The 12,440-nt window shown below is 32.7% G+C and overlaps 1 protein-coding gene and 1 long non-coding RNA gene across 2 annotated transcripts; both read right to left on the bottom strand.

Annotated features, from left to right (window-relative positions):
• Window positions 1–3,125: 3,125 nt before the first annotated feature.
• On the bottom strand, window positions 3,126–5,486 carry LOC114078644. The gene is made up of 2 exons (XR_003580331.1): window positions 5,273–5,486; window positions 3,126–3,402 (listed from the first exon to the last, which is right to left on the bottom strand). It is a non-coding gene; the product is annotated as an uncharacterized LOC114078644 (long non-coding RNA).
• Window positions 5,487–7,099: 1,613 nt separating this feature from the next.
• On the bottom strand, window positions 7,100–12,172 carry LOC114074085. The gene is made up of 4 exons (XM_027911999.1): window positions 11,014–12,172; window positions 10,837–10,908; window positions 10,401–10,782; window positions 7,100–7,160 (listed from the first exon to the last, which is right to left on the bottom strand). The coding sequence occupies exons 1-4, from the start codon at window positions 12,170–12,172 to the stop codon at window positions 7,100–7,102; spliced, it is 1,674 nt and encodes a 557-aa protein (XP_027767800.1).
• Between the last annotated feature and the right edge of the window lie 268 nt (window positions 12,173–12,440).

The following is a 12,440-nucleotide window of genomic DNA, read 5'->3' as shown; positions in this document are numbered from 1 at the left end:
ATCAAGTTGTTTTTTATATTCAGAAATTACACTATGTAGCTAACTATTACATTGATGGTTGGAATTCTACGACAAAGCTATATATGATTTGAGCTGTATATACTTGCAAAGTAAACTGATAGATATTTAAACGTTCAGAGATGAGAAAGAATGTAGTAATCGATAAATGCTTAAATGGTTGATGCATAAAATATCTTGCGTTTACACAATATTCTGAGGATGCACTTTCTGTTTTTCTTTTTTTGGAAAAATTACTTGACTGAGTGTCTTTTAATAAATAATTACTGATTTTAGCGATATTTTTTACTTATTACCACTTATAGCAATACTATTTTAAATATGCAATATGTATTAAAAGTGAACTAAGTATGCAATATACATTTATTATAAGTGCTTTTAAAAATACGTTATGCTTGTTTGGTAAGTAGTTGACACATAGTATTATAAATGTATTATCCATCAATACGTGAATAATAAATTGTTCTTAGTAATATATATTAAAATTGTATTATAAATGTATTAAAAGTGACCAAGTAAAAAAAACTATTATTACAATTAATGATAAATATTTTTTATTTATAGTATATTTATGTATGTTTCATTTTTTTTTATATATATGTTCATCGGTTAAGATGAAGATGTCTTGTATGACTTGACTTTACTAGAAAGAATTTCTCTATCAAGAAAACATATAATATCTCGAGATTTCTTAAATTAGACAGGTTTATCTAATATGTAAATGATATATACACTTGTATATTGATGTATGTACTTGTATGTCATGTGTATAATATTGTATATACAATGCTATACACCTGACATTTATTAAATATTTGCCAAAAATATTTCGACATATATATATATATATATATATATAATATTGTAAAAAGCAGTACCATACAAACAATTATTTTCACCTTCAAACCTTTAAACTATTACCGTAAACCATCATAACTACAACACATTTGATCAGAAAAATATAAAAATCACTTTTATAGAAGGAAAAAGAAAAACAAAACATTAGGATATGAATATGTCTCCTTTCCAAGCAAATGAATCGGTATCAGTAAGATCTAATAGTAACAACATCATTATTTTGTGAGGTACTTTCTTGGTTTTAGAAGACACAAATTATTAACAATTCACTTTGATACGGTAGAAGGAGAAAGGAGAAGAAAAAGAGAATGATACTATCAACGAAATTACAAGAATATATGAAGTCAACATAAATTAGATATGACTTTTATGATGATAATCGAAGTTTTATGATAAAGCTTGAAATAGAGGATAAGGTAATATTGATCGATGTTTGAAGTTTTTGTAATTTTAAGGCAACAACTTATTGATAAGAAAACACAAAATAAAATTAATGTAACTTTAAATTCTGAATTTGTTGTGTCTTAATTTTCCATCATTTGAAGAGCTAAAATATATTTTTTTGATTAACAACTTGTTTGACCAACCTTTTAAAACGAATTCTGTTTTTTTTTAAAAAAAATTTATTTAGAAAAAAAGGTAGAATCAATATTAGAATTAGCTGATACAAGAGTAATATAGCACACAAGCTTGAAATATTAAGAAATATCAATATTTTCTGACATTGCTATATTTTAAAAGAAATATACCATTATCATAATGAAATTGTCATATAACTTTTATAATTTTAATACAAATATTCGATACCTACAATATCATACCCACACCTAATGACAAGAAGCGAGAGAAATGGTTAAAATTAGGAATATTAAAACTACTAATTAAACAACAAACAAAAACTCTCCTAATCCAATATGGAATAATAATAACTTGAAAATCCAGTCACAAAAAAATGTTTTTTTCTTAAGCTTCTGTTTTTTTTTTGTGGCATTCACAAATATTGAAACCTATGATACTGTTGCTTTGTCGTTTAAAGGTAAAGTATTTACTTTCGTCGCTTTTGTCTTATTTTAACTTGACATAAAATTTAATAAAGTGAAAGAAGAGACTTTTGAGTAAATGTATCAAGATATTCTTTTGATATTGTAGTTTTAATTCTTACTTGTCATATGAAATGTTGAATTTGAAATAAGAGAATTGCCACTTACCAAAAATAAGAAGGAAAGAACCATTCGTTTTCAAATGAAAAAAATATTATATTGTATTATTAATATATGAAGTAAATTGGGATATCCTACGATTTAGTATGAAATTTATCATGATACAAACAAATGTATATTAATCAATCCCAAACTTAATACTTCACGAGTTCTTAAGAAAGTGATGTTCCTTGAAAAAGCATCTTGACAATGTTATTGAAAAAAACTGCACAAACTATTCGATATATCTTGAGAGTTTGATGATATTTTTATGTGTAGCGTGTTTGGAGAGAGGAATGTCATGTTACATACACCTTTGATATTATAGCAAGTAAGTGATTCGATTTTTTCAGAATTTGAAGATTGTTTTAGTATATGAACGACTTTCTAGAATAGCTATATATATATATATTGATTACACTTTTGATTAATACATGAGTTGCTGTATCTAGCTAAAAATTGATGGTTGAAATTTATTTGCTTTGATATGATTAAAATTTTTTACGTTTTTATTATAAATTTAAATCATCAAATTTTAATCTACTCAAATGGCGAGAAATAAGCACGATATTGAAATCTACTCGACATTGATCTACATGAAGGGATCTACTTTAGGACCCAAGAACCAAATACTCCCAAAATTCTGTTTTTATTATAAAGTCTATTTATTTATAATTTTTAATTTTGGAAGCAAGAAAAATAGTATCTTATTATATATAATATGTAAAATGTTCTTTAATTTCAAATTAATGAAATATCAGTCATTTGTAAAAATTTTAAATTATCAAGCAAAGTTCTACTACCTTTAACTAAACATATATTATCTATAGAATTACTTGTACATATTATCTTTATTGTTAAACGAAGTCATTCTTACCCTTATTGTCACTAATTTCATTATTTGTAACCCTTAATTGACGAAAATTCCCAGATTGACTCAAACTAACCAAATTTTCATAACGACTCATTTCCTATTTTAAACCCAATGCACCAGCCTGTATAACCCATTCAAGGCACACATGTGTTTTCTTTTAAAAAGAGAATCAAGTATTGCTGAAAAGGAGAAAATATTGATTAATGTGGTAGCCTCTTACTTACCAATGAATCATCCAATTATGTAAAATATTCTGTATAGTTATTCGATTTTCTAATACAAATATAGAAGTTACACAAAAGTAATTGAATTCGTCCAAACTCTTTCCCCATATAACACTGTAGTTCCGCCCCTGGATAGGAGGTTTGATCGAAAGTAAAAGAGAACTCTTGAAAGGAGACTTCATAGATATAATCTGCTAACATCTTCCCAATTGCTCTCAATTTTCACTTTCTTCAAGTGTAGCTCCCAAATAAGAAGCAATGTAAATGTTAGAGAGCAATATATATATAACAACATAAATCAATCTTGTGTAGCAATTGGTTTTGTTCAATCAGCTCAAAGTGGCTTGGGCAACAAATACAAGTAAAATAAAGCTTAGATTATAAGTTGATATAACAGCCCTAATCAATCAATAGTTGTTAGGGATTTACTATAAAATCCAAAGTATAGCTATGTTTGGTAATTTTTAAAACTATCATCATAAATACTTAGACACTTGGATTTATGAGGTTTGCTATATGCTTCAAACTAAGTTATCTCCCATCTCTTGCTGCTGTGAATAAAACATCTACAAACTACACAGGTCCGCTATATGGTTCAAACTTCAAACTAATTTATGGTTGTTCGAAATAACTATTTGCTTTGATATGAAGTAACCACCCCTTCCAAAAAAAGAGAGTATGGTATTGTGTTATTTTGCACTTTGTAACTTTCTTTGACTAGGGAAGTCTGATTGAGATGGTTTTGAAATGTGAAGAGATGTGCAAACGTTTACTAAGGAGGTGCAAAAGGTTGGTCATACTAGGTAAGGGGAGACGTAGGTCAAAGAAGTGTTGGAGATAGGTGATTAGACATGACATGACACACCTTCAAGTTGTCGAGGACATGACCTTAGATAAGAGAGTCTGGAGGATAGGTACTAGGGTAGATGGTAGTGGAGTGTTCTCTTGCTTTTCACGAGTTTATGTTTGTCGTTGTATTAGCTGTATTATTGTACTTCTTGCTTTTGAAATCTATCGTCATACGTTTTTACTAGAGTTTTAATTATCGCATTATTTTATTATTCTTGTAGGCTTTCCACCACTTCCCTGGTTAATTATTATGTTTTATTATATTGTTTTATTAATTCTTGTACTAGAATTTGTTGCACTTGAGCCGAGGCTCTTTTGAAAACATCTCTACCTCCATGAGGTAGTGGTAAGGTCTGCATATACTCTACCCTTCCAAGACCCTTCTTGTGGAATTTCACTATGTATATTGTTGTTGTAACTTTATTTTCTTTCATAATTGCATTCATTCAACATCCTATACAACAACAACATTCATAGTGGAATTCCACTAAGTGGGGCCTGAGAGGATATAGTGTATGCAGAACTTACCACTACCTCAAGGAGCTAGAGAGACTATTTTCGAAGAATTCTCGACTGTAACACATCAAATCAAAGTAAAAGAAAAAAACAATGAAGAAAACATAACAGTTAAAAAGAAAGTAGTGTGAAGTTACAAGAAAAAAACTATAAGAACAATAAAACAATGCGATAATTAAAACACAATAAACAACATATGACAAGAATCACAAGGGTAACAAGTACTACGACATACCCTAACAGGCATAAACCTTTGCAATGCAAGATAACACTTCAACCTACTAACCTTCTACCCAAATACTCGACCCTCACTCCTTATCTAGAGTTATGTACTTGACAAAATAAAATTGTATTATGTCAGATCTAATCACTTACTTAATACTTTTTTTGTTTACCTCTACCCTTCATGTACCCTTGCTATCAACCTATTGGACTTTCTTACCGATTGTCTACGCACTTCCTCTACACATGCCTAAACCATCTTAGCGTTGCTTCACTCATCTAGAAGTTCACAGCAAGGAAAAAAAATAAGGGGACATAAAATAGCAAATCAAGAGAGATTGGAAATTGCCTCCAGTCAAACTAACACAAGATATTAATTCCACTTTCAATCATAAACAATACTAGTAGATATAAACATCAACTATATGGTTCATCCTCAATATATGCAGATAAAGATGAAAGCAAATGCATAAACTGTAACACTAATAGTTTATAAAAATCAAGATTCGAACCTTCTTCGAGGAGAAGCGAAGATCAATCTTTAATTGAATCAATCTACACCATTCATGTAAAGATCTGAAAATGGAATGATCCATGATCAGCAACTATACAGATCTGGAAATTTCTGATGAGTTTCATGGATGAACATCATCTGTGGTTAAAGGATTTGGGAGGAAGGCAGGAGTAGGAATAGATAGAGAGTTTATAAGGGCTTTTTGTGGAGATTGCTTGATACTTGGTTGGTTAATTTACAATGTCTGTCTCTCTATTTATACAACTAATTAGGGCTAATGTATAAATTATAATTGTTATGTGAGTCCTTATGTATTTACTAATAAGTCCCTATTCTAGAATACTCTGCATAACTAGAATATTCTAAGGACTTTCATCTAAAACTATGAAATTTTAATGTCTTTCAAAGATTACTTCATACAATTTTAGAATATTCTATTAAGGGTATCTTCAACCTTGAACTCTATTTTATTTTTTAAATCTTGAGTTTTCTATTTTTTCAGTTCAACTCAATTTTCTATTTTATTATTATTTTTTCTATTTCATTCTTATTTTCTTATTTCAGACAATCAACTTCAACTCAATTTTCTATTCTTATTCTATTCTCTCTAATCCCTATCGAACAGACACTCTAACCATAGACCAATCCCCTATTTCAAGTGTCTTCATGAAACTCTATCCGATTTCATAATAATCATGAAACTTCATGTATCTTTGTAATTTTATTCATAGTACCTTTCTTTTTCTTCCATTTCTCCCTCTATTGTATTGAAGTAAACTGTTATTAAAGTTTTCCTTTAAGCAATACAAAAGTACCTCACAAAATAATGACATTGTTACTATCAAAACTTACTTGCGCCAATTTAATTACTTGAAAATAAAATAATCCAAATTCTAATGAACTTTTTTTTTCCTTTTATGATAGTGTTCTTTGTATTGTTATGACCAAATGGGGTATAGTTATGATGGTTTACGGTAATTAAAATATTATTATATCTAGTAGATGTCAGAGATGATCCAATGGTTATGTGAGACAAAAGGCCACAACACATACCAACACTTTGTCACTATAAAGTCCAAAAACTAAAGAAGATTTTTCTTACTTTTCAACAAAACCTATCAACTATTGTCATGATTTAGTCATGTCATCATACCAGTTAGCCGTTGTGTGACATAAATTTGTCCATAATAAGCTTTATCGGAATATTCTAGAAATATATGGAGCCGTTGTGTGACATAAATTTGAAAGATCTTAGAATTCCATCTATTTACATGAAAAGGCCTTAAAAGTATTTTAGTTGTGTAGAGTAATCTAGCTTTGAGACTTATTGGTAAATATGTAGGGACTCATATAACAATTCTTATTTATATATTGTCCATATGGAAGACTTACATTGAAAGAAAAACAATTCTTAGTGGAATATTCTAGAAATACATAGAGAAAATCTTTGAAAGATCTTAAAATTCTATCTATTTGCATGAAAAGGCCTTAGAATATTCTAGTTGCGCAGAATATTCTAGAATTGAGACTTATTTTGTAAATATGTAGGGACTCATATAATAATTGTTATTTATATATTGTCCACATGGAAGAGTTACATGAAAGAAAAACAGTTTTTAGTGGAATATTCTAGAAATATATGGAATTTATTTTTGAAAGATCTTAGAAATTCCTTCTATTTACAGGAAAATGCCTTAGAATATTCTAGTTGTGTAGAATATTCTAGAATTGAGACTTATTTGTAAATATATAAGGACTCATATAACAATTATTATTATTTATATATTGTCCACATGGAAGACTTACATGGAAAGTGTTATCCGGCTTAAAATTTTTGTGAGTGATTTAAAAGCTCAATTAGCATTGCAATCGTTCCATGTTCATCCCTATACAATAACAATAACAATAACATATTCTGTATAATATTTAAAAAATTGGCATATTATGACAAACTTTAGATTTAATTGGTATTTAGTAGCCCATTTTAATTTTTTAGCAATAAATTATTTATTTAGTTGACATTGAACCGTCACATTCTTTTTCTTGAAAATGATTTTTTTCTTATTTCTCTTTCTATTTTTTATTCCCTTCGACCCATTTTATATGAGGTAGTTTGACTCGGCGTGAATTTTATGTGAGGTTATTTGACTCGATATAGATTTAAGAAAGAAAGGAAGACACTTAAAATTTGTTGTCACGACCCAAAAATCACGAGTCGTGATAGCACCTATATTCCCAACCAATAGGTAAGCCAACCAACATATTTTAACAAACTTAACTAACTAATGAGTGAAAAAAAATAAGTCAAATCTTCAATACTGAGTTTCTTATAAGTACGAATGCGGAAAACTGAAAAAAATACTACCCAAGAATTGGTGTCATAAGTACAAGAGCTTCTAGAATACGATGCAAGTCTGAAACTAAAATGACAAATTTAACATAAGGGATATCCTGTCTGAATACTGAATAACAGAATACGTAAAAGATAGAGGGAGATGTGGGCCACGGAACAGCCAAGCAGCTCACCACAACTCCAAGACACTCCAAACTCGGACTCAAACTGCTCCTCGAGATGTGCTCCTACTCGGAATCGAATCTGCACCACAAAGAGTGCAACAAGTGTAGTATGAGTACGAAACCACGTGTACCCAGTATGTCTCATTGACCAACAACGAAGAAGTAGTGACGGGAGTTTATATAAGAAAATAAGTTCTTAAATTATACAAGTATATATATATACACCTACTATTTTAGTTTACCAATAAAGGAAATCAACATAAGGTACTTTCCAAACACCAAACGAAACATATAATCATCAAGAATGAATGATGCGATGAAATGCAATGCAATGTGATACCATGTAATGATATGTCTCAGAATACCCTGTACTCACTCAACCGTATACACATGATACTCCTCGGAAATACATCGAGAGTTCCTGACCCATGGGGGACTCGCGAGGTCCATATACCGACACTGACGATCTCCACGTGTCTGTGCGGACGATCTCAACGCACTATCATAATATCAAACAATTTTCGCACGGACGGTCTCCACGTGCCCAAATTACAATCTTAACATCTCACCATCCCCAGCACGNATCTCATGTCAATGCATGTACACAATATTATTTCAATAAAGGGGATGATGATGCACCTGAATCAGTCAAATATCGACATACTACATAACCACCTCGATTATCACAACTATACGGGTGTAATAAAGCAAACACAATCACACAAGGATTTCAAGTCAATAATATATCACCTAATGCCCATATGCTTTGGCATTCTCAAATTACAATCCACATTCTATAGTAGTAATTTTCCTTTTTATAACACCGGTACTCGTACCAATGCCCATCACACCATTGATACGAGACCCCCATCTTTCGCCCTTACCCCTTTGTCTATTTCAATTTTTTTTAATCTTTAATTAGGAAAATTTCCTTCAAATAGTCTAAAAAGTCTTAACATACCTCAAGTGCCTAACTCGTGCCACGAATTCTCAAGGTAGTTCCTTCCCTTTTCGCAAAATTTCGGAACGTTCACGATCTACCAATGATGCAATATTCGTAAGTAAGCGAGTTTGTATCAAATCATTATATGTCTATCATAGACTCTAAAACTCACTCATATTTCTAATCTAGCTCCAAACCTTGATAAAATTTGTATGCCAAATTTATCATATTTGCTAAATTTCAAGCCAAGAATTTAACTTTAACCTCTCCAAATACCCTAGAATTCAATGTTAAATCATATAATATACATCTAATAATTAATTACCTATCTCAATATATCAAAAACTATTATCTTGATTTGATAAAATAAGTACAAATAAGAATCAATTAAGAGAACCAAAGAATACAGTAGTGTCGTGAACACTTTCTTTCTTTTCTTCAAGTGCATACGGTCAATTGCCTAACTTTTTAAGAAATTATACATATAAATGCATAATGTGTCCAATGATTAAGTTTTTATTGGCATCATTACCTCAATTTACCCTATGCCACTTTGATATTTAATATAATATGCACTCCAGCAACTACCATAGGGCTTAATCACCTCTAACAACTTATTTTATTATATTACTTCAAGTGCACCATATCATTATATATAAGCATTATTGAATCTGGATCGGTTTACCTGGAAATCAGTGCCGCCGTAGAAGTTTGGTTCGTCTCGTCTCCATACAAGTTGTTTTTAACTTTTATTTCTTTATTCTAAAATAACCTACTAATATATTTTAATTATATGAGTCAAATTTTAAGGAGTATTTATACATATGCCCTATTAACTATTACTATGTTAATTATTTAATAAATTCTCATCAACTAGATACTCGTAGTTATCGAATAGTTTAAAAATATCCCTTTAAGTATTCAAAAGGAGTCAAAATAGTCCTAGTTTTCAAAACGACCAGCGAGTCGTTACATCACCTACCACTTAAACAAACGTTCATCCTCGAACGGAAAAAGAAAAGAGCTAACCTGAACGCTCAAAAAGATGAGGATATTTACTCCTCATGTCCGACTCTGTCTCCCATGTAGCTGTTGGGTTTTATTTGTCCTAAATTTCTTACCATAAATAGGTTTTCCTTTTAGGAAAATGTTTTGAATTGACTAATCCTTTTCTTGTAGGAAAAGGTTTAGGACTCTATAAATAGAGGAATGTTCCTTCTAACTTAATCAACATTCACAATGTAGTCTTAAGGGTTTTGAGAGTTTTGGTTAGAGGGAGAATTTGTGGGTCATAAGCTTGATACGTTATCACTTGTGTGAACCTCCCATGTATTCCGAGTGAATTGGTTGAGGTTGTTTCTCTCTGTATTTGGTACTCTCATATTTATAGTGGATTGCTCATCTCCTTTGTGGACGTAGGTATATTGACCGAACCACGTTAAAACTTTGTGTCTTTTGTTATATTTCTCGTTGTCTTCTTACTCGTGGTCTTTCGAGGTTTGCTTTGATAGCTTCCGCGTTAAACTCACACTTTGAAAACTTTGCATAAAGTTTCTTCTCCTTTAAAATCCCAAGCACGATCCTCAAATGATGTTCATGTTCCTCCTTAGTGCGTGAGTATATCAATATATCATCTATGAAGACAATAACAAAGGAATCCAAATACGGTCTGAAAACTCCATTCATCAAGTCCATAAAAGCTGTAGGGGCATTAGTCAATCCAAAAGACATCATCAAAAACTCGTAATGGCCATAACGTGTTCGAGCTGTCTTAGGGATATCCTCCGCCCTAACCTTCAGCTGATGATAGCCAGACCTCAAATCAATCTTGGAAAAAACTGAAGCACCCTGCAACTGATCAAATAAGTCATCAATACGAGGTATTGGGTACTTATTTTTGATGGTTACCTTGTTCAACTGTCGATAGTCAATACACATACGCATAGAGCCATCTTTCTTCTTCACAAATAACACTGGTGCACCCCAAGGAGATACACTCGGCCTAATAAAACCTTTGCTCAACAAATCCTGTAACTTCTCCTTCAACTCTTTCAATTCAGCCAGTGCCATACGATAAGGAGGAATAGAAATAGGCCAAGTGCCTGGCTCCACATCAATACAAAAATCAATATCACGATCTGGTGGAAGACCTGGCAAATCGGTCGGAAATACTTCTGAAAATTCACTCACTATTGGAATAGACTCAAGCATAGGAGTCTCAATACTAGTATCTCAAATGTGGGCCAAGTAAGTCAAACATCCTCTCTGTACCAACTGACGAGCCTTAAGGAATGATATCACACCCTTAGAAGGGTGACTAAGAGAACCTCTCCATTCTACTATAGGAATTCCAGGCATAGCTAAAGTAATTGTCTTGGCATGGCAATTTAAAATTGCGTGGTAAGAAGATAACCAATCCATACCAAGAATCACATTAAAATCTATCATATCTAAGACCTTTAAATCTGCATGAGTGTCATACTCTATCAAAGTAACAGTACATAGTCGATACACCCGATCTACAACTACAGAATCCCCAACAGGAGTAGAAACACGTATCGGCAAATCAAGAGACTCACACAATATATCCAGACTAGGAGCAAAATATGTGGACACATAAGAATAAGTAGAGCCTGGATCAAATAATACAGTAGCTGGTCGATGACAAACCGGAATAATACCTGTGATAACAGCATCTGAAGCCTCAGCCTCTGGCCTACCTGGAAAAGCATAACAGTGAGAACGACCTCCATCAGATTGTGAACCTCCACGACCACCACCTCGACCAGAAGGAGAACCACCTCTACCTGAATGAGAACCACCCCTACCATTCTGTGCACCACCCCTAGCTGGAGGTTGTGCAGCCCTGGAAGTCGAAGCCTGAGAACCCTGATGTAAGCCACCACGTCTGGTCCTAGGGCAGTCTCTCACAAAGTATCCCATATCACCACACTCAAAACAGCCCCTACGAGACGCAGGCTGATGAGGGGACCCTGACTGACCAGAATGCCCTCCACGAACTATAGGCCTAGAAGATGAACCCTGTGAAGTATGCACTGAGCTCGAAGAACTATGCCTAGTGTAACCAGCCTCAGACGCAGGTATAGCAGCATGAATGGGTTTGCTGGACTGAGAGTGATAACCTCTCCCTACATAACCTCGACTCCTAGGCGGAGCACCACCAAAATCACCTGAATAACGGGTCCTCTTGCCCTCACGCTGCTCAAATCCCTCACGCCGAATCATCTCCAACTCCTTAGCAGCATCCACCACTTTCTGGAATGGAACACCAGAAGCAGCAACCTGAGAAACTCCTAGACGAATCGGGATAATCAGCCCCTTAACAAACCTCCTCACTCTCTCAGCCTCTGTAGGAAGTATCATCAAAGCATGTCTAGCCAAGGCATGAAATTTATCCTCATACTCTGCAACTGACATACTACCTTTGCTGCAAACCCTCAAACTCGGTCATCTTGCTCTCCCTCTCACTACGTGGAACAAATTTTGATAGAAATACCTGAGTAAACTGAGTCCAGGATAGTGGAGGAGATCCAGTTGGCCTACTACTAATATAATCCCTCCACCACTGCTTGGCGGAGCCAGTCATCTGAAACTCTGGTGTAGTCAACTCCATGCGAATCCACTAATCCAAGATTATGCAACCTCTCATGACAACTAACTATAAATTCATATGCATCTTCAGTTA

Source organism: Solanum pennellii, chromosome 9 (genome assembly GCF_001406875.1).
Source record: "Solanum pennellii chromosome 9, SPENNV200".
Taxonomy (NCBI): domain Eukaryota; kingdom Viridiplantae; phylum Streptophyta; class Magnoliopsida; order Solanales; family Solanaceae; genus Solanum; species Solanum pennellii.
The sequence above is the reverse complement of the archived record's forward strand: the minus strand, read 5'-3'. Positions and strand labels throughout refer to the sequence as shown.

Bases quoted from the DNA above. Each gene is read 5' to 3' on its own strand.
- LOC114074085 (XM_027911999.1), bottom strand. From the start codon at position 12,172: ATGTCAGTTGCAGAGTATGAGGATAAATTTCATGCCTTGGCTAGACAT. The intron at 10,909-11,013 runs GTCAGTTGGTAC...GTGAATTTTCAG, and splicing joins GATATCATTCCTTAAGGCTC to AAGTATTTCCGACCGATTTG. The intron at 10,783-10,836 runs GCACTTGGCCTA...CTGAATTGAAAG, and splicing joins TTGTATTGATGTGGAGCCAG to AGTTGAAGGAGAAGTTACAG.